Source organism: Gossypium arboreum, chromosome 1, assembly GCF_025698485.1.
Source record: "Gossypium arboreum isolate Shixiya-1 chromosome 1, ASM2569848v2, whole genome shotgun sequence".
Classification (NCBI taxonomy): Eukaryota; Viridiplantae; Streptophyta; class Magnoliopsida; order Malvales; family Malvaceae; genus Gossypium; species Gossypium arboreum.
Genome location: NC_069070.1, coordinates 122,816,658 through 122,844,115, shown reverse-complemented (window position 1 = coordinate 122,844,115; position 27,458 = coordinate 122,816,658). Strand labels below are relative to the sequence as shown.

The 27,458-nt window shown below is 31.6% G+C and overlaps 4 protein-coding genes and 1 long non-coding RNA gene across 5 annotated transcripts; 3 read left to right on the top strand and 2 right to left on the bottom strand.

Moving 5' to 3' along the window:
- Positions 1–2,418: 2,418 nt before the first annotated feature.
- LOC108480201 (probable carbohydrate esterase At4g34215) lies at positions 2,419–5,232 on the bottom strand. Its single transcript, XM_017783105.2, has 2 exons — positions 4,496–5,232; positions 2,419–3,676 (listed from the first exon to the last, which is right to left on the bottom strand). The coding sequence occupies exons 1-2, from the start codon at positions 5,060–5,062 to the stop codon at positions 3,437–3,439; spliced, it is 807 nt and encodes a 268-aa protein (XP_017638594.1). The 5' UTR covers positions 5,063–5,232; the 3' UTR covers positions 2,419–3,436.
- A 2,372-nt stretch (positions 5,233–7,604) lies between these two features.
- Positions 7,605–8,830, top strand: LOC108482714 (transcription factor MYB73-like). The gene has a single exon (XM_017785834.2). It carries the CDS (start codon positions 7,818–7,820, stop codon positions 8,544–8,546), a length of 729 nt encoding a protein of 242 aa, XP_017641323.1. The 5' UTR covers positions 7,605–7,817; the 3' UTR covers positions 8,547–8,830.
- A 1,795-nt stretch (positions 8,831–10,625) lies between these two features.
- Positions 10,626–12,970, top strand: LOC128296620 (uncharacterized). The gene is made up of 4 exons (XR_008287226.1): positions 10,626–10,749; positions 10,848–10,977; positions 12,061–12,128; positions 12,674–12,970. It is a non-coding gene; the product is annotated as an uncharacterized LOC128296620 (long non-coding RNA).
- A 1,363-nt stretch (positions 12,971–14,333) lies between these two features.
- Positions 14,334–16,786, top strand: LOC108480563 (uncharacterized). The gene is made up of 5 exons (XM_053032051.1): positions 14,334–14,490; positions 14,631–14,689; positions 14,786–14,908; positions 15,536–15,605; positions 15,693–16,786. Exons 2-5 carry the CDS (start codon positions 14,671–14,673, stop codon positions 15,703–15,705), a joined length of 225 nt encoding a protein of 74 aa, XP_052888011.1. The 5' UTR covers positions 14,334–14,490; positions 14,631–14,670; the 3' UTR covers positions 15,706–16,786.
- Positions 16,787–16,981: 195 nt separating this feature from the next.
- Positions 16,982–20,533, bottom strand: LOC108480947 (RNA pseudouridine synthase 4, mitochondrial). The gene is made up of 10 exons (XM_017784098.2): positions 20,104–20,533; positions 19,908–19,979; positions 18,905–19,042; positions 18,762–18,809; positions 18,598–18,678; positions 18,094–18,207; positions 17,882–17,983; positions 17,646–17,760; positions 17,521–17,567; positions 16,982–17,442 (listed from the first exon to the last, which is right to left on the bottom strand). The coding sequence occupies exons 1-10, from the start codon at positions 20,464–20,466 to the stop codon at positions 17,083–17,085; spliced, it is 1,440 nt and encodes a 479-aa protein (XP_017639587.1). The 5' UTR covers positions 20,467–20,533; the 3' UTR covers positions 16,982–17,082.
- Positions 20,534–27,458: the final 6,925 nt, after the last annotated feature.

Genomic DNA, 27,458 nt, shown 5'->3' with positions numbered 1-27,458 from the left:
GTTTATTTTTAGTTATGGTTGAGTGGAGTAAAATTTACGTATGATATAATAAATATATGTTTTTTTGTTTTTTTTTCATATGATTTTTATTAAAGGAAAAAAATAGAGGTACAGACTACAGACTTTTAAAAGAAAAAAGTAGAATACAAAACACAGCATGTAATGCTTCCGGAGGGAGACTATGAGGTGGCAACACAAAAATGGAATCCCACAAGTCACCATGGAGCCAGATGGGAGTCGACATTGGAGAAGGGATCCATGGCCAATGAATGGCTTCAACCACCAATCCTGTAGGCTGGTACAACAAAACACGAGCTCCGTCTAGCGAAGGACCATGGTGAATGTGATAGATAGCACTCAGAGATAAAGGCTATAGGAGAGAAGAAAGGGGGTTAGGCCCAAAGTCAGGAGCGATCGGAAAAAGGCTTCTAGATCACTGATAGAAGGTCAATGAACGAGAGGGGCACGGTTCAGACTTCATTTTGTACAAATAAAAGAAAAGGAGGAAGGAAAAAAGATCGGACAATGGCCGACACAAGGTTGATCGTGCCAACAATCACAATGGAAATGGGGAAAGCGAGGCTTCAGAGAGAGAGGAAAAGAAAAAAGAAATTGTAAGGTGCATTGTTGTATTTCTACATAAGAGTGAAACAAAAAAATAAATAAATAAGGGGCCAAAAATGAATAAAAATTAAGAGAGAATAAAGTGTAATTTTATCATTATTTTAATTTGTGATTTCATAAAAGTTGAAGAAACTATATAAATAATTTTTTTTTAGATGAGAGGTTAGAGAACATTGTTAGAAAGAAGAATACAAATTTTAAAAGAATTAAGTTTTATAAATCATAAAACGAACAAAAATACAAATGCCTAAAAATAAATACTCTAACCCTAAATATATATATATTTGAACAAAAATATAAAATGCATCCATTAAATATATATACATTTTCTCTTCTATAGTTGCCATCCATATAGAAATCTTTTTCCATCATGCGAATGGTCGTCCGACCTCTAAGTTAGTGTCGCTCACCCCTTCCTGCCCTCCATAATGTTCTCCATTTGCTCTTCATTGTCCTTTGTTTTCACTTGTCCAGCCTTTGGGGGTTGTCGGATCTTATCTTTTTTGTCACCAATGAGTCCTTAGACAATTTGTTGGGGGTTGGAGGGGGGGGGGGGGGGAAGAAGGTTCTTGCTAGCTCTGTTTTGGTTGGAACAAGGCTCGAAGGATGGTTACCCCGTCGGCCTTTAGGTTTTATTTTGTCTTGGGGCATCTTTGACACCATCTCCTCATCATGTGAGTAAAGATAACCTAGAAGCCCCGCCCCTTTTTTGTGCTTTGGTCGAGGATTCAGCCGTAGGTCGAGCAACCATTTAGGGTTTCCTTTTTTATGTTATATCGTCTTCTATTTTGTTGCCAATCAGAGAAGGTCCATGGCTTGTGCGACTGTTGCTTCTACTTGTGGACGCGATTCTCCCCTCTTGTATTCCCGATATTACTACACTAGCCTTCCACTCTAATTTCGACCTGATTTCAAGATGGAGCTTGTTTACCTTCACGATCATGCTTGTGATGCTCCTCTATATCGTAATTCGTTTGAAGTGAATGATGTTGCCCGCTTCGGTTTTATTCTTGAGGGTTGAAATTAGAGTTATTCAACCTTTGGGTTTTCTTTTTCTCCAAGAGTGAACCTATAAACTCTTTCACTAATGTACACTAGTACCGTTATTATTGATATTTTATATATTTTTTTATTTACTTCCTTTCATTCGAGTGTAACATTACAATTTTTATTTTTTATTTTTTTATACAATATTTAAAACTACCCATAATCGCTCATCAATCTTTAAATAAAAAGATAATACACTTTTATACACTCGAACTCACATCCTTTTATATTGACAACAATATCATTATCAACTAAGTTAATATACAATCGATTTATAAAAAGCTTTCTAGCTATTCCAACAAGAGAAGAGTCATGAAAAGCAGTTTCATTTCAACAACCATGTATCATTTAATATTTGAATTTAATTTTAATGTTTAATTTGACATTTAGACTAAACGACATCATGGGACTTGATGAATATGTAATATGTGTATTTTGGTAAAAGAAAAAATTAAGTACTTAATTAGAATTTAAAAATTGTCAAATTGAAAGAAACTCGTATATAATATTAAATATTAAAGTCAAATTCAGGTATCAAATTGAACATTAAAGTAAAACTCAAATCCCAAAATAGTATATTAACCTTTGGTTTTTTTTTTTACAATGTTTGGATTTAGAGTTAATTAAGGATGATATTATGCTCAACTCTTTTTTCCCAAATTTTTTAGGGTTATATTTAACTCCGGACTTATACCATAAGGCAAATGAAGAATCAGAACAATATAAATAATATAATCGGCACGAAAATGAAATAAAATATGATACATATAGACCAATTGCGAACTCCAAAAACAAACTAATAGCACACAATTTTACTACATTTATTTTATTTGACTACTACCCTAATGCTTTGCCAAATTCATAATTGGGTGACCATTATACCTCAGCTTCAAACATCATATGGCAAAAAATTTAATCCGGTCACCAGACCAAATTGAAGCAAAACCGTCAACATCGACTCATGGAAGCAAATAGCAACAACAATGACAACAAATGAGGCCTCGGGATTTAGGTACTTTCAGAGATTACCCTGATTTTGGATTCAAGCAAGCACCAAATATAGCAAACATAATAAAATCCAGTGGACCAAATCGAAGCTAAAATGTCAACATCGACTTGAGGAAGCAAATGGAATAGCAACAACAACGATGGCAATGACAACATAATGAAGCCTTGAGATTTAGGTAGTTTTCAGAGATTACCTTGTTTTCGGGTTCAAGAAAGCACCAAAGCCAAAAGATGGGAATGAATATGGCAAACATAATCAAGTCCAATGAACCAAATTGAAGCTAAAAGCTCAATATTAAATCAAAGAACCAAAAGGAACAACAACAACGACGACTGCAACAACATAATGAAGCCTTGGGATTTGGGTACTTTAAGATTTACCTGGTTTTAGGATTCAAGCGAAGGACCATAGCCAGGACAAGGGAAGGTAAATGGAAAACACAATAAAGTCCAGTGGACAAATTCGAAGCTAAAAGGTCAACATCAAACCAAAGAAGCAAACACAAACAAACAATGGATATAATGACGCCTTGGGATTTGAGTACTTCCGGATTTACCTGGGTTTCAGATTCAAGCAAAGCACCATAGCCAAAACAAGGAAATGAATATGGCAAACATAATAAATGTGGACAAATTTGAAGCTACAAGGTCAACATCAAATCAAAGAAGCAAATAGAACAACAACGACAACGACAACGAAGACAACTATGACTATGACTTAATGAAGCCTTGGGATTTAGTTACTTTGAGATTGATATTACCCTGTTTTTGGGGCTGAGCAAGGGGAAGATTGTGATGGTGGGGCATTGAAATGGGTGAGAAAAGCATCAGCTAACATGTGCCCCAACTTAACCTGAGCCTCGGTTGTTAAATGAAGATTGTCCTCTTTCAGAGCCAACCCTTTGGCATCCACACATATTACGTTCGGAAGATCGATCCCGAGTTGTGCTTCCCTCACTTTCTCCATGTATCTCTCATCCCCTGATGCAATTGCAACCTGCAAATTATTCACCACATAATGAGCAGCATGCAATATGATTATTTCATAACGTTGATCACCAATCATCATCAGTGTTGTTAAAGATTAAAGTGTAAAAATAAGCACTTGCCAAAGATTGTAGTGAAGTAAGAAACAATACGTATGTGCAATGTATATGTATGTATATATAGCAATTATTGTTTTATCACGTATGTTGTTGAGTACTAAAAATATTTATAAGAGGAGAGTTTGATAGCATCTCATTTCTTCCTAGTAGAGGTATATATAAAACTAACTAAAAAGTGACAAGTAATAAGCGTCTCAACATCATATAATATGAATTATTAATGTATTAAAATTTGTAAAAAAAAAAAAATCAAATTCTGCTATTAATTTCCATACTATATTTAAGTTGTGGGTTTAGTCTATATACTCTGAGTTTATCAATTTTAGTCCCTATACTTTCTAAACTTTGATAATTTCAGTCCTAATCCTAATGGTAGCAGCTAAATTCTTTACATCATATTCTATTGTTAGTCCTGCACAATACCTAGTTGTGGATTTAATAAATGCACTCCAATTTGTTCCCTTTTATTCTCTGCGCTATACGAATTTTGAAATTTCAGTTCTGACTAAATTTTTTTGTGCATATTACATAAAAATAGCAAGAGATAATATGTTTATTGTATAAGATTTTGGAAATAATGGAATTTATATCAACCAATTTCACTGAAATTTCAAAATTCGGAAGAAAAAAAAACCTAATTAGAATGTAAGGACTAAATCCAGAACTTATGCATAATCAAGAACCTATGAATAAAAATTAATGATCCAAACCTGAATGATAGGAAGTGAAGGCAACCCAAGATCCTCACGCACATTATGAATCAACCTCTCCATGTTTTCCTTATAAGCTTCAGCAGTATGATACGACGGCGTATCACTCTCCCCTTGGTACCAAAGCAAAGCCTTGATTTCCCCTTTAGTCTTCTCCACGCTCTCTTTACTTCTCTTAAGCATGTTATCATACAGGTGCTGCCCACGTTCCCATTCCTTGATTGCAGTGCCACCCACGGCGCAAGGGACTAGACCCAAACACTCTCCGCCGCCGCCGAGATGGTCCTTCACCGCATTGGCGAATGACATCCCGGGCCCCACTCCACAGGCCTTACGGACGTCGATGTCGTGGTGTAGCGGCTCCCGGGCAGGTTCCCAGTGGAGTTTGGCGCTAAGGCGGATGATGGAAGCGTGTGGTTGAGAATCAAGTGGGACGACGCCATCCCAGTGGTGGTGGTGAACGCCGCCTCGGCCTGCCATGTTGCTTTGGCCTGAAAGGATGAAAATGTGTTTGGGTGTTTGTGGGTATTGCTTTTGCTCTGTAACAGGGATTATTGTTTCCTCCATGTCTATGGATTCTGGGATTTGTTGGGTTTGATTTTGATTATCCTTTAAGACTTGGTTTGGTTGAGAATTTGAAGCTAAAAATGGTGATGGAGATGTAAAGTTTGTTCTTTGCGCAAGTAACGATAGCGAGCTTTTATTATTACCATTTAGGTGGGTGTGTGATTTAAAAACTAGGTGTATGATTCAGCAGTGATGTGAAAGCAGACTGGACCATTCCCTCGAAAATCGATTGGTATATATTGGTTCCCATAAAAGATTCAATGTGATTTATAATTTTTTAAATATTTTTTTTATGAATTTTTAATTGTTTACATAAAATATAAAAATTAAGATTAAAACAATTATTTTCAGTTGGATCGGTGGTTGACTCGTTTAGGTCATCGATTTGTCGGTTTGACCGGTTCGATTTAAACATTATTAAAAATAAAAAAAAAACAAAAAAAATTATTTAACTATTGGTTCAATCGATTTTTTAAGTGGTTCAACTGTTTGTACTGTTTCTTGGTCTAATCGATTTAAAGCCACTTTCAAACCAGTCCTCTGATCGGCCGATCTAGCTCAAACAACGTTGTATTAAAATTGTTATTATATCAATTAAAAAAGTGTCACTTAATAGTCGACTGAGCAAAAAAATGTTTTCAAAAAGTTTAACGGTGAAATTTATAATTTTTTTGTTAAGTGACCAAAATAATATTTTACCCAATGATGGTGTACTTTGCCCTAAAAATACTCATTTGGAAGCCATGTAACTAAAAGTGTTGACATGTAATGAACAAGGTTATTTGAACCGGATCGGACTAGTTGATCAGATTGATTGGATTGTGAACTGACCGGAGTATTGGTTTGGAGAAAGTCATTGAACCGGTTGGCCCATGAATCGATAATGATCGATTGAATCAGATTTTTAATGATTTATTTAATCAATCATATAGACCGACAAATCAGTGGCATGACCAGTTTGACTACTGTTTTGATTTTGAGAACCTTGATAATGAATTTGAATTTAACAAAATAATTTAAACAATGTCAACTTTTGGATCTCGATTATGAAATCTAATAAGTACAATGACTAAATTCTAAATTTATGAAAAGTAAAATGACTTATGGGATCTTTTAACATTTGTTTAATTATTGTTGGATCACTAGTCAAATCCATTGAACCACTAATCCATGATCTAACTAGTTTAATCATTGGCCAAATTTTAAAACATTGATTTTTAGTCTTTGTACTCTACGTAACTTGCACATTTAGTTCAATTTTAGTCATTATACTTTTCGAAATTATTAATTTTAGTTTTGATATTTTTTAATTCTTGAAAATTTAGTCCTATTTTAAGTAGTAGGAATTAAATATGTTTGGTTAAACTCTACTATTAGTAGTGTTCTCTGCGTAGAATTGTTGATTTAGCATTGTTCTCCAATTAGACCATTCACAATCATTATATTTTTAATTTCAAAATTTTAATCTTGATGTAAACAATAATCATTAAGTTTGTTAATTGATTTTTTATGAGTAATATGTAGAAATAATAAGCTAACATGGCATTACATAAGATTGAGTTTTTCTACGGCTAGGCCAGGTCATAGGTAAATTAATTGAGTCTGATATATTTTGTCCAAATTATCTGTAGCTTAACAACAAATTATATCGATGTCATGATTTGAATAAATTTTTAATGTCTCAAGACTAACTTAGAGCAATTTTTAGTAGATGGACTAAAATGAAAGTTACATAGTATTATAAGACTCCTGGTAAACATTGACCCTTTTTTATGAATGTTACTTAAAAATAACAATTTTATATAACATTTCAAATGTGATAATATGCTTGTAGCATTAAAATTTTGAAATAGTAGAATTTAATTAAATGAATTTAATGTTTACTATTTTAATTAGGATTAAAATTTTAAAATATGATAAATACAAAACTAATTTGATAAAATTAAAGTACACAAATTAAATCCGTGACTTCAGATAATACAAATATCGTTAAAATATGTCTATAGTCCCTATATATTTTTAGAATTTAAGAATTTAATCCATGTACTTGTATTTTAAGAATTTAATCCTACTTTCCAAATTTCAAAATTAGGTCAATTGTTAATACTGTTAATAATTTTTTGTTAAATTTAGGTTAATTACAATATTTTTTTAATTAAAATAAAACTATTAAAAATAAAACTATTGAAATTTAAAAACTGAAAAGTAGGAAGATTAATTTCGTAGGAATACAAGTACAAGGACTAAATTTTAAAATTTTAAAAATTATAAGGACTATAGGCACATTTGAACCAACAAATATTAATAAAATTGTATTAAAATCCTTCCCACAAACGACAAAAACGAATTAAAAAGAAAATCCCACGAATTTCTCCTCAAGTTCTTGCGATTTACTCAGTTACCAGCGCCTCATCTACCATTTCCCATATCACTAACTTCCAATAACTGTACGAGTCAAATCAGGAAACTACCGTTTTGAAATTCCCATGTTACCCCCCAAGATTTTGTTAAGATTCTCAAAATTTCAGTCATTACCGACGTGGCAACCCCGAAACGTACTACAGCTGTATTAGCTTCCAACCGGTTACTGGTCAATAACAGTTCAATTAAGGCTTATTACCTGTATTACTTTACCGGCTCTATCAGTTACCTTTACCTATCCCGTTTAAAAACCCTCCCTTCTTCTTCTTCCTTTACAAATAGATTTAAATGCCAGAGAAGAACCGACGAAGACCGCCGTCGGAATTTGGATTTAATGGGTCAGGATATTGATCGGGTACGGGGACCATGGAATCCTGAGGAGGATGAATTGTTGAGGAAGTTGGTGCAGCGGTATGGTCCAAGGAACTGGACGGCGATTTCGACGTCGATTCCCGGTCGATCGGGGAAATCGTGTAGGTTGCGGTGGTGTAATCAGCTTTCGCCGGAAGTAGAGCACCGTGCCTTCACGGCGGAGGAAGATCGGATTATTAGGAAAGCGCATGCCTTGTGCGGGAACAAGTGGGCGACCATCGCGAGGTTACTGAACGGGCGTACGGATAATGCCGTTAAGAATCACTGGAACTCGACGTTGAAGCGTAAGTTTATCGAGGATTCGGAATCGGAGAAAAAACCAGCTAAATCGCCGAGGACGGCGAGTAGTAGTAGTCCGTCGCGTTCTGACGCGAACGATTTAGGACTCGGTGTCGTTGCCGATGAGTTGACTCAGTGCTCACGTGTTTCGACTAAGCTTACACTCCGAAGTTCTTGGAACGAATCGGTCGATTTGAACAACGATGATGATCACTTGTCGAAAGAAAATGACTTGAAATTAACAGCAGAAAAGCACGAGAATGATTCGTCGGCGACGGTGGCGGCGGCAATGCTTCCACCGGAAATATTGGCGGCGATAAAGGAGATGATTAAGAAAGAAGTGAGGGATTACATGGAAGAGTTTGGATTTAAAAGTGAAAGCGTGAAGAATGCCATTGGAAACATTGAATAAAGGGAAATTTGAAGGTTTAATTCAAAATTGGCCCTCAAAGCATACCACTTTTCTCATTTAAGTACCTAATTTTTTGCCTAAATGATACTTAAACTATCAATTTCATCTCATTTCACCCTTGAAAATGTAACACTTCCAATAAAATGTCACATGTCATGTTTTTATTGGTTGATATCGAGGTAAAATGAGATAGATTTGATAGTTTAAGTACAATTTTTTGACAAAAAAATGTACCTAAGTGTAAATATGGTATAGTTTAAGGATCAATTTTATATTTTGATTAATACAGAGGGATCTAAAATGACGACAACAAAAAAAAAAAAGAGAAAACTTTAAGGATGTACAAACATAAAACGAAGCACAAAAGGGACCAAATTGGCAAAATTTTAAATAATTTTACCTTTCTTTCGGGAGAAAATTTTTCAGTTTGTACCATATAGGTTCTAACATTTGATTCGATAAATTTAATTGAAAATTTACGTAGATTTTGGTTTGGATAATGATTTGAATAATAGTGTTGAGTTGAGATTTTTCCGAAAAATATAATTTAATGATTAACTTTTTTAGGTAAACTATAAAAATAGTCACTTTTGTTGGCCTCAACTTACATTTTAGTTATTTATATTTGAAATGTTATATTTTAGTCACTTACATTATCGTTTTATTACGTAGTGTTTACTCTACTGTTACGTTCTGTTACCTCCTTAATAATGGCCTTATGTGGCAGTCCAAATGGGTTTTAAATACCAACTTGGATGTCCTATATGGTAGTCCAAATTAAATTTATTTAATTAAAAATTTATTTTCATCCCAACAACTGGACATCCAAGTTGGCATTTAAAACTTATTTGGACTGCCATTAGGCAAGTAACAAAGTTTAATGGTAGAGTGACCACTTCGTAACCAAACGATAACGTAAGTGACTAAAACGTAATATTCTAAACATAAGTGACTAAAATGTAATCTGAGGCAAACAAAAATGACTATTTTTATAGGTTACCCAACTTTTTATTCATAAATTGAATTTTACAATTATTGAGTTTGAATTAAATTAAACGTTTTTAAAATTATTTTATTTTTATTAATTAAAATATTTTATTTTAAAATAAACGATAAACTAAATTGATTTGGATATATAAGAAAATCTGGTTTTGATTAAAGATATATAAATGAAATAATTTATATAAAATTTATTTTATTTAATAAAAAGTATATGATGATCTAATTTTTATATTTATTTCGCATTTATATTATTTTTAATAATTATTAATTTATTTTTTATGGTGAGTGCGTTTTCGTTAAAAATGGGTGGTTTAGAGGATGAGATGTTCGATAGTTGGCAATCTAATAACCAGTCAAACAGTAAAGGATTGCCTGGACATTAGGTGGAGAATATGTCAATTGTTGTAGGCTGAGAGGCAAGCATAAGGTCGTCCAAAGGTAGCTCTCCGGTGTTTCTAGTTGTGCTACATGTCTCAATCAGGGTATAGTAATTTTAAATATATAAAGGGTAAATTATATTAGTAGTGAACCAAGTATTAATATTTTTTGTCACTCAACTATTAAAAGTTATAAAATAATTATTTAATTATTTAAATTATTTTTTAGTTTTAAAATGGTTAAATGGTAATAGTAGTACGGTGGTACCTTTTAAAATTGGTATAATAATAACTTTAACCCTAAATATTTATATATTGTGTCAATTTAATCTTATTTTTAAAAAATTAACCTTAAATATTTACACATTGTATAATTTGGTACTTGAATTTAATACTTTCTTCTAAAGTAACACGTGTTTTCTTGTTCAATATAATACTTTGGCAAAAGTTATATATTTTAGCATATAAAGAAAACAATGTCATAATTTAATTTTAAAATTAATTTGATAAAATACAAATGACTACCATAAGTAGATAAGTCGTGTCAAGTAAGATTGGAGCAAAATTCAAACCTAAAAACCGTCTCAAATGGTCGGTTTTAATATTAAAAAAGATCATGGAAAATAATATATTTAATTATAAATATATAAATATATATAAACATCAATATAAAATTATTTGTATTTTTTTTATTTTTAATAAGTAAACATCTGTATAAAATATAACCGATGTCAAACTTTTTACCACTGGAATTCGGCAGAGCTCAGCTCGGCTCGGCTTGCTTACTGGTCGTCGTTTTTACGTTTCCGTCTTCTCATTTTCATGTAAGAGAGATTCAGAAGAGCTGTGAGCAGATATATATATATATATATATATATATACATGATATGTATAGCTAAAAGAGATTCAAAACGATTTACAGATCAAACAGTAAATCGAACAGCTACAAAAATTCAAGCAATATGTTACCGACGGTTAGCAAAACGCGGTCGTCGATCTCCACATCACGTCCTAACGCCATGTTCCCTCAGTATCTCCGTCGAATCGTCAAGGTACGATCTCTTTTCGCTTTTGTTGGATCTTGATCCTCTTTTTCATCTTATCTTTTTATATGTATAGTTCGATTCCTGATCCAATTATGAAATTTCCTCGGTTTTGCTGTCATTTCCTGATGCCTGTTTGCTGGAATTCACAAATTTGAATCGTAATGTATGTATGTTTTTTTTTTTTGTTACTGTTTTGAATTTGAGGATTTAGTTGCCGGTAATGCCTGGCATCGAGGAGTAGATTTAAGTTTTTGGAAGTGATAAGAGAAAGTAAACAGTGACATAGTTTTAAGTAATTTTTGAATGATAAGAAGACTTTGGATCCATTAACTATTTACGAGTTTCGTACTGGAATATGTTCGAGTAACTGTAGCTGGATTATTTCTCTTCGAAATCTCTAGTAGTTAGTAATTGACAATTGACTTTTGATATAGGTCTTTGCAGTGTTAAAATTGACCGCTCACGTGTAAGAGTGTAATTGATCTGAGCCGAATCCAAATGCAAGCAAATTCAAGCTCGAGCTCAACTTGAAATTTGGAGTTCGATACTTGACTTGAGCTCGATCAAACATCTATTTTTAAGCTTGAGTTTGACTTGAGATGTAATTGAGCTACTCAAGCTCGAGCTCGATTAAGCTTGTACATATTTAAGCTTAAGCTCAAACTTAGCTCGATAATTAAGCTTAGGACTAATGATATATATTAAAAACGATAATCTAATTTAAGAATATAAAAATATTTACAATATATATTAAAAATGAAAAGCTTGATTCAACTCGTTCAATAGCTCGAGCTGCTCAAGCTCAGCTTGATAATTATAAGATTGAGTTTTAGGTTTTTCTCCGAGTTAAGTTTGAGTTGTTTGCGAGATAATTTAACTAAGTTTTTAGTTTTGAGCAGTTTAGACCTCCTAGGTGGATTGATGTCAAATGTGAAGTCTTACTTTTTCCTTTTTTACGTATTGTTATTTCTTTGACCAAGATTTGGTATAGCCGCATCTAATAAGTTCCTCTCCATTGTGTTCCCTATGATAGTCTTTCTCAATATGGCCGCTTTATCTCATCATGTTCCTTTTTCCTTGTTCATGTAGTGGCAACAAATGGATATTGAATATACATTCTGGCAAATGCTTCATCTATGTACTGCACCAAAGAATGTGTAAGTACTCAGCCATAATCATCAATCCACTTGTTTTCCATTGTTTCCTTATTTTCATTATCATCTGATTAGTGGTTACTGATACTAGTCTAGGTTCATAGAGTTCCACCAGTAGAAGACAAGTACCTTAACACACCATTTTGTGCTGACTAAATTTTTTTTCTTTTTTGTCATTGCTCGCCTTGCATACTACTTCAGAGATTCTTGAAATGAAATTTCAACTACTAATCCACTTTATCTCAGAAAGCTTTGAGCATTTATCATTTATTATTTTTTGCTCCAGAATTGTTACTTCTTAATTTTGATTATGCCTTTTGCTTGGTTACAGATATAAGATTTAGTCATATTGCTCTCTTTTATAGCACTACAGGAACCTTTCATTTCTTTGGTTGTCTTGTTGTATATTAAGTGTTCTTTTTGGTCTTTATTTGAGGAATGAGAAAGGGATTATATGAAGGAAAGGAAAAGGTATTTTGAGTTTGGAAATGTGTTTTTCTAATTAATTTTTGTTCTATTGTGTATATGGATTTCTATGTTGGATGCAGCTATCAGCACACAAAGTATCACAAACGTAAGTAATTTCTGTTAAATGAATGTGTTTTTTATCTGATTCTGCCGAGTTGGAGGACCAATGTTAATCACAGGATGCCTTTTTCTTTTCCCAAGAGGAATGCTGACTGCAATAATAGTTTGTCAATTGACACTTGATAGCCGACAATTAGCTTGCATTAGTCTAAATTGTTGTGCACACTATATGTACTATTTTATGATAGCTGCCATCATATTTGGCAAGCCTTTAAGGCTGTATGTGCTTTAATAAATTGAATAATTGATTCACTGCATGTTTTGACTGATTTGTAACCTTAAGTATCAAGTGGTTAATTGAATGTGAATGTAGTTTGTAACTGCAGTGAGCTTTCAGGTCTCTTTTCCTCCCATACCCCCTTGCACATTAAAAGCATGATTAAGTCGATTAGAATACGGTACTATTAGGTAATTTGTATAAACATTAGAACTAATAGGTAAATATAGATTTTTCTTTTTCCTTTTGGTTTTGGTTTGTAAGTTTCATGTTCATGAACTCAATAAATTCTTTCCTTGATCTTATGATCTTGAAAACTTGTTTATTTTTATTTTTGGTTCAGAAACCAAGAACCAATGGGCACGTGACGGCCCTGCTTTTGTTGTAGTCTGCCTTCTTTTGGCAGTTGCAACAGTAGCTTATTGTGCTGCGTAAGTTTCTTGTACAATTTTAAACATGGCTGCATTTAACAAAAATAGATTGCTAACCAGTGGTACTTTAAAATTGCTCCCTGCTTTTACCTTGATGGGGCTTCTGGATTTGTAATTAGCCTTAGATAAATCTTTTTAACACCGAATTGGCATGCATATGGTGCTTGTATGGTATATTTGTTCTAAAGTTTTCTTAGATTTCACTACTAAGCATCGTGAGAGTTCTAAGTTCTTCTGAGTAATTATCTGTCTGGCTCAAATATTGTACTATATATCGGAATTCTTTCACTTTATCTGTTTCCATTGCACCATCAAATATTTTATAGACCTCGTCTTGTAATGTTTTGCTGTCTTCTCTATACAGTTATGATCACAGTGCTGCACATGCTGTTTCTGTAGTTATTTCAGTATTGGTTTTCCATTTTTTACTTGCTGGAATACTCCTGGAAACATGTTGCTGGAAAGAGCCAATAGCTCTTTGTTTTTGGAGCTGGAGCTATTATATCTTAGAAAAAATGTATGCTACACTTTTTTCTCTCTAAATCGGCTTAAGTTCCACACATCTGTCTGATAATTAGAATGTTGAGTTAGTGACCATTGTTCTTTCTGAAAGTCCAGTTGCTATTAAAAGTAGACATATTTCTGTGGTTGATATTTTAGTGTCCGGTTTTTCTTTTTAAATTAGTCTCAGGCTGGACCGGTATGTTATAGTTGTTTCAGTTTCACTGTTTTTATGTGGTTTAAGCTTTGTGAAATAAGTTATGGTTGCAGATAGGCCTGGTAGTGGTTCATTGTCTAGAAGACATTACTGTTACAAAAGGGTGTGAACACTTGAGAAATCCAAGGATTTGGTGGCCAGAAGTAAATCAATTACCTTTATTTCAAGGCTATACCATTTACATTCTAAGCTCCCATCGTATGTCTTCCTTCAGTAGATAAAAAGTTTCAAAAGAACTGCAAGACAACGTTAAGAATGTGTACGAGAATGCTGCGAGCCTCTGCTGATAGGCATAATAAAAGCTCGCTTTAATTTCTTACTAGCACGTTACGACAAATGCAGGTTCCTGACAAATGCTTATCTTCGGGAAGAGTTTCGAAATACTTGCGTGGTTGAACAACGGGTTGAATGGCAAGTCTGGTGACTTCGTCCTAACCTTCCACAAATTTAATTATCTACATGAGTGAGCTGTTTGTGTCAGTTCTATTCTTCATTGATCAATGTTCATCAATACTCATCCATTGCCAACTCTGGTTTTCCTTTGCTTGCAGGCTATATGCGTTCGATGTGCATTGCAATTCTTTCTTCCCAATGTTTGTAATGCTTTACGGTAATTTTACTATTAATGACCCGTTCGGCTCTTTCATGCATAATTTCAATACTGAAACGGATCGATAAGTATGACTAATATTTCGGTTTTTGGCAGTAATACATTATTTCCTCTCACCACTTCTTGTTGCCCACGGTTTCATACCTGCACAACTATCAAACCTGCTTTTTATGGTGGCAGCATCTTACCATCACTACCTCAACTTCTTAGGTTATGACGGTAATTTCGTGCCCCTTTTTTTTCTTTGGGTAAACTATATTAATAGTCACCCAACTATTAATAAATTCTTTTTTCGATCACTCAACTATGAAAAATTATAAAATAGTCATCCAACTATTCTAGTCACCAGCTAGCTAACAAAGGCAACTTTTAGAATTAACATAATAGCAACTTTAACCCTCAATATTTATAAATTATGTCAATTTAGTCTTGGTTTTAAAAGAATTTACCCTTAACATATACGCATGAAATTAGTCTATCTTGGACTTTTTGGATGCTTTTATTTCTTGTATATTTTCAATCGAATTTAGCTAATAAAATTGTTTTCTTTTTTAAGCTTTTTAGGTGAGCAAAACCGCAAAAAAGACTAAATTACTGAATGTGTAAATGTTGAGGGTTAAATTTACTATTATGTCAAATTTAAAAGCTGTCAAGACTACTGGTGACAAAAAAAGACAATTGAATAGTTATATAACTATTTTGTAACTTTTTATAATTTGGTGACCAAAAAAGAAATTTACTAATAGTTAGTTAACTACTAGTGTAGTTTACTCTTTTTCTTTTCCGTGTTCGGTGTCAATAGCAATGAGGTCTCTTCAAAAATTGATATATCTATTGTGCTTACAGTACTTCCCTTTTTGGAAAGAACATTTTTTTCTCTATCCGATTGGCATCGTTATCATTCTATCCCCTATCTGTAAGTTTCAACATGTTATCTTCTTTTTTTTCCCTTTTTGTAACGCTTCCAATTGCTGAAACTCGACATCTTTTCTCCGTGCTGCAGTGATTTTAAGTGAATTCAACCCTTCAAGATATTTTATGAACATATACTTTAGCCGAACGTTATGATTTTCGAATCGTTAGGAATAGCAGGAGTTTTAAAGGTCAGTGAATAGTTTTTGACATGGGGAAATTACATTAGTAGCCACCCAACTTTGATTTTTTTTCTTTTTTTTTTTGGTCACACAGCTATAAGAAGTTACAAAATGGTCATCCAACCATAAAAAGTTATAAAATGAGCTTTCAACTATCCAATTTTGTCTTTTTGGACAACCACTATCTTAAATTTTTTTGTGTTTCCACTTTTAATTTCGCTAACTGGTAACCATAAAAGAGAAAATTAAATAATTGAGTGGCCATTTGTAATTTTTCATAGTTAAATGATAAAAAAGAAAAAAAAAATTATAATTGGGTAACTACTAATGTTGTTTACCCTTTTATATTGCATTAATGTTTAGAAGGCTTTAATAATTTGCATACATATAAAAAAGAAGAAAAAGTTAACCTCAGCTGAAGAAAAATGCCTTCGTAGCTTTTGTTAAATGTTCTTTACTTATCACTTATCAATAGGAACAGAAAATTAGAACCAAATGAAATTTAGGTTAGGAAAATGATTTTTCAGTGATCAAATGGGGATATATATTTTTTATTAATGTATATTGTGTTTCTAATTCGAAAACGAGTATGTGTCTTCCATGGAGACTAATTTTTTAAAAGGACATTTCATGTATTTAAAGATCCTATATCTATGATTGAATTGTGTTGGACGCGTTTGATTTTCATCCTTGTATCTTATTAATATAAATTCTTATGTTATCCGAATTCAGAGACGAGTTGCGGATGCAAATGTTGGGTATGATTTTTCTTTTCTTTTCTTTTTTAAGTAAAAAAAAATCATTTTGTTTCTTATTATATTTAAGGTTAATATATTATTTGATACAGTATTCAAGATGACATTTATTTTTAATCTTAATTTGATACTTAAATTTGATTTTAGTGTCCAATTTAGTACTCAAATCAAACATTATGTCACATAATGAATATTTAACATGTGTACTCAGTTTAAAAACATAGATATTTAATTGAAACAAAAAATAACTTAAGTATCAAATTAAGAAAAGAGAAATTTGATATCAAATCGAAACTCAAATACCAATTAATCTAATGTTATTTTGGATTTGGAGATATATAAATATAGAGTTTTCATAGATTTAGAATATCATTTCTATATCCGAATATAAGTAGGACTAAAATGAAAAATTAGAATGCGAGTATATATAATAAATAATAAAATTATTAGAACTATATATATATATATAATATTATCTTCCAAAGCAAGGCATAGGAAAATGATGGCAAAATTGTAAGCTTACAAGATCCTAGTTTTTTAGTTCTCAAGAATTCAAGATATCCCAACTCTTTTGCATGTATGAAGGCAATGGAGCAACTATTTCCAGGCTTTTGAGCTTTGAAAGATCATCATCCGTAAACGATTTCGGATTTTGCAATACCTGAGAAACATTCAGTAAGATCATTTCCCGACAATGAAGATGAAGACGAAGTTGTTTTTCCGAAATGCTTCCACTATCCATGTTGAGTCCGAAAGGGAGCATGTTTTCCTTTGCTACCTTCTCGTTTGAGTTCTTTCTAAGGTCTGACTCAGCCAGATTTTGCAACCTTCTATGAGCTTGCCACCCATATTTGTAGTCTCCAACAATCGGTGTTCCCAGTACCTCAGCACAGTGTACTCGAAGCTAGAGTAAACAGTAGAGACTGGTTTATAAAATCGGAAGTGACAAAAATTAATGAAATAGTTTGGCTTCGATACATACTTGGTGCTTTCTACCAGTGAGAGGAGACAGTTCTAACCATGTGAACCCTGCATTAAGATCACTAAGCATAAGAGGGTATGCAATGCCGAAGTCGGATTTTGAAACAAGCGTTACAATGATGTTACCATGTGTTGATGTTTTAATGACACGATACTCTGTAATTGCACGCTGAGATGACAAAATCGTCTTATTGTGTTCAAAGACAGTGATTCGATCGGATTTCCCGTCATCCACCACCACCTACAACCAGCAGAAACTGAGACTTGTTTGGTAAATGCATATAGTTCAAAGCATCCGCGGTGACTAAGGATCTTTAATAGTTCAAACATGAAGACAACCTCGAATCAAAGATTATTCAAACCTTTCGAAGTGGAGCTGAAATTGTTCCCTTGGGGCGCCTTGGAGATCCGATAACAAGTGCCCAATACCTCTTCTGCAAGACTCTTTTCTCGTTGTCAGAATCCTTAAAACATAACGGACTAAAGTTAGCCATAACCAGACCGACAATATTGCCATTCTACTGATATGTATAATATCCAAAAGGGAAAGCAAGCTTAGACAAAAGGAAGTCACATGTTTCGATGCACCGAGCGTTTCCTCACGGAATACGGAATGAAGAATTGCGGCACTCATTTGAGTTCTCCCCATCACCAATATGCCACTGCAATCTCGGTCAAGCCTGTGCACCTAAATAACACAAAAGAATGTTCACGAAAAAAACACCAGTTCTATATGTATAATGGTATAACATACTATCCGGCTACTTCATAACAGTACGGATTACGGAACATGATGAACCAGAGAATCTGAGGTCACAGTGCATCATCTACAATGCAACTCGAATTAAATCTGAGAAACAAACAAATAACAAGGATCACTTATGTTCACTCACCTAGTGAGGGGGTCTCCGACAATCATAACATAACCAGGTGGGCTGCTAAGTCATCTAATCATAACATAGCAGTATGGATTACAGAATATAACGGACCCATAAAATCTGAGCTCACAATGCATCTACAACACAACGACTTCGACCTGAGAACGAACAAATAATAAAGTTCGCTTATGTTCACTCACCAGCCGTGGTGATTCTGAGTAATCATAACGTAACCATGCAGCAGCTAATTCATCTAAACTCCATTTGATGCCAATGCCACCCTGTTTCGAAGTTTAAAAATATAAATTCAAACAAATAAGGAAAACAAATAGGAACAACAAATTAAAAAAGTCCGATGGATTACCTGAACTGGCATTCCCGGAGGCTTATTGAGAACAATAATGGCTGTATCCTAACATCAAACCGAATGTTGGATCGTAAGCTCAGGAACAAGTAAACGAAATAGCTTAATATTTACTACACCGACTTAGTCTAAAATAAGAGAACCTTATATAACTCCAAGCTTCGGATAAAGTTAGATTCTTCATCGGTGCAATCATGTTCGTGTTTCTCCTCCGGAACCTCACGAACACTAATAGGAAGAAAGATTTTATCTCCAATGTTCAATGAATCTTTAGCTCCAACCTTCACACAAAAATAAACTATGTTGATCCGACTCTTTTTTCCCTTAAAAGTACTTGCATCATCCGATGCAAAACTAAACATGGGATTTGATATTACCGACTAAAGATCTTCCAAATACATAAATAAATTAAACATACTCAATGAATCTTTCGCTCCAACCTTTACAAGAAAATAGACTATGTCGATCCAACTCTTATTTCACTTAAAGTACTAGTATCCATGCATAACTTAAAAAAAAATGGGTATGCGATATTATCATCTTAATATCTTCCAAAGACAAAAAAACTCGAAAAAAGTTAAACATACTTATATCTAACGAATTTTCTACACTTATAAACCGAGCCCGAATATTAGCAAGCTCAAGCTCGACCAGAAATTTAGAGTTCGATACTCAGCTTAAGCTTGACCGAACATTTATTTTTAAGCTCAAGCTCGGCTTGAGATATAATCAAGCTATTCGAGCAAGCTCAATTAAGCTCATTTATCTATTTTTGTACTCAATCTTGAACTTCAGCTCAATTAAGCTCATATGTATTAAATCTTGAGCTCAAGCTCAGCTTGAGATATAATCGAACTGCTCAAGCTCGATTCAGCTTATTTATCAATTTTTGTACTCTAGCTTGAGCTTTAGCTCGATTACGCTCGTACTTATTAAAGCTTGAGCTCGAGCTCAGCTTGATAATTAAGCTTAGGGTTAATAATATATATCTAGGGCAACAACATAATCTAATAATTCAAATTTAGCTTGATCAATAGCTCGAGCTTAACTCAATAATAACCAAACCAAACTTGAATAGATTGCTAACACCGTCTGAATCTAATTACCATGGAAAATAAAGCTAACTTCAAATAAAATTAAAATTACCCTTTTAAGTTGAATCTTTTGTACTTGACAACCATCATCAGTAACCTCCATGGCTATGGATTCTCTTCGAACCTGTGTGAATAAATGAAAAACAAAATCTCCTTTCAATTTAAAAAGAAAATTTCTTTTTTTTGGATTAAAAGAAAAATATTTAAAAACGAATAAAGAGTTTTAAATACGATTGAAAAATAAAAACCTGTCTTAAACGAAATAGCTTTTGTACTAGATTTCTAGGCAGCTCCGGGCAGCATTTCAGAACCCACTTCAGCGCCGTCGTTTTATAGGTGGAAGTTTCGGCGGATGTGGCGGATTTCAAATGGTTTTTTCTGGCTAATTTGGCTCCCAGTTCCGAGGCACTGACGGTTTTAGCAAATGGGGGTAGCGTGAACCATTTGCTTTCCTTCTTATTTTCACTATTTCCCTCATCTGAGAATTCGGTGGTTGTACTGTATTGTGGTCGGAGATGGTGGATGGCGGTGATGATAAAGCCAGTTCCACCGTCATCGGCGGATAGTTGTGAACGTAAGAGGCGGCGAAGAAGATTGGCGCCAACCAACATCGCCGTTACTTTGGGGTTTTGGGTTTTATGGAAGGACTAAAATGAGATTTAACTGACGGCAGATGATATAGTCGGGCTTAAGCCCAATTGTAAAAAAAAATAAAAAATCAAAATCTTAAACCAGAAAGTTACAAATTTGTTATTTAATTATTAGTAAATTTTTATTTTGATTATTTAATTATAAAAAAATTACAAAATAATTACTCAATTATGTAATTTTATACTTTTTAGTCACCAGCTAACTAACGTAAAAATGGAAACACAAAAAAATTCAAAATAGTTAAATGATCAAAAATGACGAAATTAAATAGTTGAGTGACTGCTTTGTAACTTTTCATAGTTGAGTAACTAAAAAATAACCTTACTAATAGTTGGATGACAATTTTGTAACTTTTCATAATTAGGTGACCAAAAAAAATATTACTGGGGTGCTACTAATATAGCTTACCTAGAAGAAAAACACTAAAATTCCTGAATAGCTCAACTGTTTAAATCTTGAAATTTTACTTAAAATTTAAAAGAGTTTAGATAAAAAATTAACAAATTTAAAAATAAAATAAAATAAAATTATATCTGTTTAAAGTATAAGTCAAATTTACACTTCAATATTCAAGGTCGGAATATGGCCTATTTTTCAATTATGTAATATATTATTTTATTTATATATAATGTAATTTGTATCGTATGAAATTAAATCTATAATATATAATATTATAATTTTAAATATTAAAGAATATGTTAAGCTATTTAATGCCCTACCATTTTAATGAAATTAAATATATACTAAACTATTAATTATTAAATTAAAATAGAAATTGCTTTTGTAAAATAAAAATAATAACATTGGTCAGCCTAAAAGCGAATTTAGGTTATTTATTTATAAATATTGATGGGCTTGATCAAATTTTAATATCCATAATTCAAGTTAAGTCGAGCTTATGGTAAGTATGAAGTGTATTAATATCATACATAATGTTAATCAAATCTAGTCCATAAAAATTAACCTCAAATGTTTATTTTTTTGTCACTTTGACGATAATTCTTTTAAAATTACTTTGTTGTTCAATTTTTAAAATTTAAACAAATTACTCTACCTAGGATGGAAAATTTTGTTGAATCATTAAAACTTTAACAATAGTGGCATACTACTGGGCATAGTAGCTTGTGTGTTCATATGTATTTATAAAATTAAAAATTATATGTGATAATATTTTTAAATTAAATTTTTGTAAATAGTTTATAATAAAAACTATTTATGTCAGTAATGAAGTAAATTGAATTGCCATGAGAGTTGTCATTTCAATGTAATTAAAATTTTAATTACTTCATAAAAGATAATATAAATAGTAAATTGATGTTATTAGCCCCACATATTTATTTGAAACACACCTACTAAAATTAAAAATATTTAATTTTTATTATTTTCTTTCAACATTAATCATTTTTAACCTAATAGAAAGACTAAAATAGAGGACTAAATTATGATAAATTAAAGGGATTAAATCTTAAATTTTGACCTAATAGAAAGACTAAAAATATAATTAAACCCATGTAATTGTTATACCAAACCTTGTAAGGTATCCTCATCATCGCCCGTGCTCACTCATTCAACAACAACGCAACTTAGGGAACTCCTGTCCTCCCTAGGGAATAGGGATAAGATAGAGAGAAATAAGTATTTCTAAAATCTAATGGCACAAATATATTATCACATTATAATATAATGTCAATTTGTTATTTTTATAAATTATTAAAAAAAGTCAATTATAGATGTGATTGTATTTGCGTTAAGACCGAAATTTTAAATTTTGAAAAAGTATAGAGATTAAGAATTATACAAATGGAGAAAATGGATTAAGGGAAAGTTCACCATTGGGTTGAAAAGTGTTGTAAAAAAAATACATTTGAAAATTTTGATGGTGTTTGTCATTACAGTCTACAAGTGCTTTTGGGGAGATAAAATGTCTATTTTAAACATGATATTGTAAAATAGAAGATTTAACGATGGAATAAAAAATAATTTTATTGAAAAGCCCTTTTCCAAAAGCCAAAAGCTAAACATTTTAGTTTTTTGGCTTGGCTTAAAATCTCAGTTTAAAATTAAGATTTGATTTGAAATGTTACTTTTTTTGTCCAATTTTTTTGTTTGAAATCATGGTTTGGGTTGGAAAGTGCTTTTCAGCCTTAATAATAAATACACCCTAAATTTACAACTTTATGCATAGTACATTACTTGTATAAAAATGTAACCAACAGATCCAACTACTATTATTTGGTCAAGATAAAAGTTTTAAATTTCAAAAAATATAGGGACTAAAATTGAACAATTCAAAAAGTAAAGAGACTAGATCTACAAGTTGCATAAAATCCAGGGACTAGTAATAAATTTTGACCTATTTAGTATTATTTGGTGTGAAGGTCAATAGCTTGCTATCGACCGACAAAGAATATTGAGAAATAGGTGAGAAAGTTAGTGTATTATATTCTAATAACTAATATTTCAAGTTTTCATAGACCAAATTGTGGACATAAATTGTAGCCATGCATGGAATTTCTAAGCTCCATTAATGTTGTACCCCTAGGACCGTATAAGTCCAACTTTTGTGCTCATGTAATGGGACAAATTAACATTTAGTCCCTAAATTTGAGAACTTTTTTCACACTAGTCACTATTTTCTTTTTCATATTAGTCTTAGAACTTGACATGCTTGAACTTGGATTCTATTAAGACATAATAACGTAACACTCCGAGATCATAAAATATCATCACTTGTTTTTTTTTTGGGTATTTTTTAGATTATACATATTTTTAATTTTTTATAGAAATTATGTCGCACAATTTTAAAGTGTCACATTATCATACCTTAATATTGTCCAAGTTAATTGGCCAAATTAAGAAAAGTTATCATCAAGTTCCAAGACTAATACAAACCAAAAAATCAAAGACCAATTTGATTTTTTTTTCCAAATTCAAAAATAAATATTACTTTGTCCCTTTAAAATTTATTGATACGTAGAACAATTTAATACAAAATACAACAGATTAAAATTGAAATATATTCAAATATAGATCAAAATAAATTCAAATAGAATACATATATGATGAGACTCAACTCAAAATAATCTGAAACAAAAACTCACACATAAATTTTACATGTAATAAAACTCGAACCTATACACTCAAAATATTTTTGACAGCATTATCATCTTAACCAAAAAAAAGGAAGTGCTATAAAGATGCCATTGGTATGTTGCCACAAATACTATTTTCAACTCTTAAGATTGTGGGTGTTAAACTACTCACAAGATTGTGGTGTAATTACTCAATTGATACAATGATTTGGAGTTTCGATTAAATCGGTTCAATCTGTTAATCTATAATTATTAAAATTGAATTGGATAGATTGATTAAATTGGTGATTTATAATTAAAAATAGTTGAAGTCATTTCCAATTTGATAAAAAAATAAATAAATAAATCAATAATTGATTTTTTTATTTCATTGACAAAAATTTAGATTTTGGTTTTTTTATTTTTATTTTTATATATTTTTCTAAATACTATGATTTTTATTTATTTTAATTTATTATTTTATTTCTTTTAAATTATTATAGGAGCTTGGGTCCTCCCAAAAGAGAATATCCTTCTTTAAAATTTCTCTTTAAGTGTCTTGGAATTTAAAATTAATAAATAGAAGATGTTATTAAGCTTTTATTTTTTGAATATTTTAATTATATTTTTAATTTTTTGAAAATTATCATTAAACTCTTTAAAATATTAATTAAACTCATTAGAACTTAATGTTAAGATCATCACTTGATCAAAGAGGATACATGGATGTTCTCAAATGTCTCGTACGTTGTATCACATGGTATCTAAAATATTATGTGGCACTCTACTTGTATTTTAAAAACATCGTATGCTCTATCGTTGATCAGTCAATCTCAATTGATAGAATGATACATGATGTCCTACTCCAAAAATTAAACTCCAATATTTTCAAATTGAATTTTTTTAAAAGATATTTTTAAAAATATAGTAGTCATGACTTATTATAAAGTATATATGAATGAATAATCATAATATAATAAAACCTACCACGTGGTGGATTTAGAAACTCGCACATAATAATCATTTATGGTGGGACTCGAGGTTAAATACTCAAATATACAAGGTTTTAGCCTTTGTCAACAATACCAATAACTCTTCCACTTAATACAAGTATTTAAATTGAATATTTCTATTAAAAAATGATATATATGCTTCTAAAAGAATTATATCTATATAAAGGTAAAATATTTATATTTTGAGTATTTATATTCGAGACCCATCATACTAGGGGTGAATTTGACCTTAAGGGGGAAAATTTCAGTCCAAATCTCTATTAAATGATTAAATTAAAAATTAATTTAAGGTAAAATTGTACTCTTGCCTTCTAAAATGAAGAGAATTATGTTTAATCCCTTAAAAATGATGAAATCATAAATTATGAAATTATGTTTTGAGTCCTAAAAAAATTATCCTAAAAGAATTTTGGATTCGCCTTGCACCATACACAATTATATGTGTAGGTCTTCAAGTCCCTTCATGTGTAATTCTTTAAGATTATATATTTTTTAAAATTTAGGTGATGATGTGGCATAAATTTAAAATATCACATCATCATGCTTTAACAGAATCCAAATTCAGTAATTAAATTGAGAAACATTCTCAAGTTTAGGGACTAAAGGATTGATTTATCCCTTACATGTAGATGCCCCCGCTATATCGGTAAATAGTTGTATTAAGAGTGCGCCAATTGTCAGCCGTATGATATGGGAGGCGAAAGCGCGAAATTCTGTGCCTAATAATTTGCCTTTTATGCTAAAAATCAGACGATACCATGTTGACTCTTAATTTTCGGTGAATCAAGTCCCTTCATTGTTGAGAATAAACCAATTTAGTCCATTTTAACTCCGAAATATCTCATCTGCAGAACTATAAATTTTTTTTATAAAATATTATTAAATAATAAATTATATTTTTTAAACTAATAAATGTCAACTCTGTTCAAATTTAGTCTCATTGGATTTTTTAATAGCGTAGAGATTAAATTGATTCGTCTATTATTAGATAGATTGATTTGATACCGTTCATAGGACGCTTTGTAGGAAAAGTACCCCGTAGGCCCTTGTATTGTGAGTTAGATTGCATTTCATCCCTTCTACCAAAAAATGATCAAATGATTCTTTATATGTTAGATCAAAGAGCAAACTAGCCTTTTCTATTAAAAACTCTATTCATTTGTACTGTTAACTAACCAAACAGTGACATATGGCATGTCACGTGCACTTCATGCTAACATACATGAATCAATTTTTAACAATATAAATAGATGTGATTTTTAATAGAATGATTAATTTTCTCTTTGAGCTCATGTAAATAGATTGATTTGTCCATTTTTTAAGTTAAGAAGACAATATATTACTCGACTTTTAGTACAGGGGTTTCAATGGTAATTTTTCGAGGACCTACCAAGTAAGTATATTTACCTTAATTTTCCCATGTTCCTCTGTCATTGTTGCAGACCGAACCAAACATTTTCTTTACTTTTTTCAAAAAGAAAAATCAGAGCATGAGGTTGCTTTAATGGCTCACTGCCATTGAACCAAAAGCTCAAATGGCGGCACCAAATCAAATCAACACATGATGTTTTTTCTTTCAAACAGGGGATGTTGTTTTTATTACAGTATCTGTTTTAGTCAAAAATTTCCACTATTAAATCTATAAATACAATCCCATAATTCCTTCTGCAATGTAAACTAAATAAAAGAAAAACCCTTCCACCATTTTCTAAGAGCTTTTTTTTTTGTTTTTTTTGCAGAAAAAAGAATGGGCCAAAAACTGTTCATTTTCGTTGTTTTTCTTGTTGTTTCTCTCTTGTTGTTTAAAACAGAGAGTAGGGTTTTGAAGGGTTTGAAGTTGCTGTCCGTTGATGGTGGGAAAAAGACGGTATTAGGGCAAAGTTCGGGTGTCGGACACAAATATTTTAATGTTCGAATCGTTGGGGTCCAAACATCTAGCTTGGATCAAGCTATTGGAGTTGAGAAATTAAGTTCGAGTGTCAAATATGGATACACTAATATTCAAATCGTTGTGCTTGAAAAATCCGGTCCAAGCCCCGGTGAGGGTCATAAGTGAAAAATAAATCAATGGTGATAACACTAATAAGTGACTTCAATGGTAATTATTGTATGCCCTTGTGACAATATGTACACATAATATATATATACATATGTATGTATGTATATGTGACTTCAAGTCTTATTCTTCTTCTGCATTTAAAATTTTAATTATTCTACTTTTATTTATAAGAATTTAATTTCACTATTTTTTAAATTTATGTCTATTATTAACACAATTAAAATGTTTGACATATTGAAATTAAAAAAATTTCACAACAAAAAAAATCATTGTAATGACACTAAATTTAATATAAAAATTTTATCGGGGTTACAATTGAACTTTTATTTTAAATCTAAAATATAGAAGGGTAAAATTTCTTAAAATAAAAGTAAGGGACTAAATCCCAAATTTATAGGAAGTACAAGGAGTTGGAACATATATATACATTCTAAATTTACAAAGAATATAAGAACCTAGAAATTAAAAATTTATATAAAATCTAGGCATGCTGAAGTAGTACAATGTCAAGTGATAATGTAATGACTCAAATTTTACGGTTATCGGAAAGTGAATTTTCGTGTCTCCATTTCTAAAAAATAGATTCGTAAATATTTATTAAAAATATTTACGAAGTCAATTGAATGGTTAATTAGACTTTAATTAAGTAAATTTAGCTTAATTAAGAGTAATTAGTGGAAATGATTAAATTGAATTAAGTGTGAAAGTTTAATTATAGAATAAAGAAAAGTAAAGGGACTAAATAAGAAATAAGCCAAAAGAGGTGACAAATGTATGGTTAAAATAAGTTAAATGTGTACAAATATAAA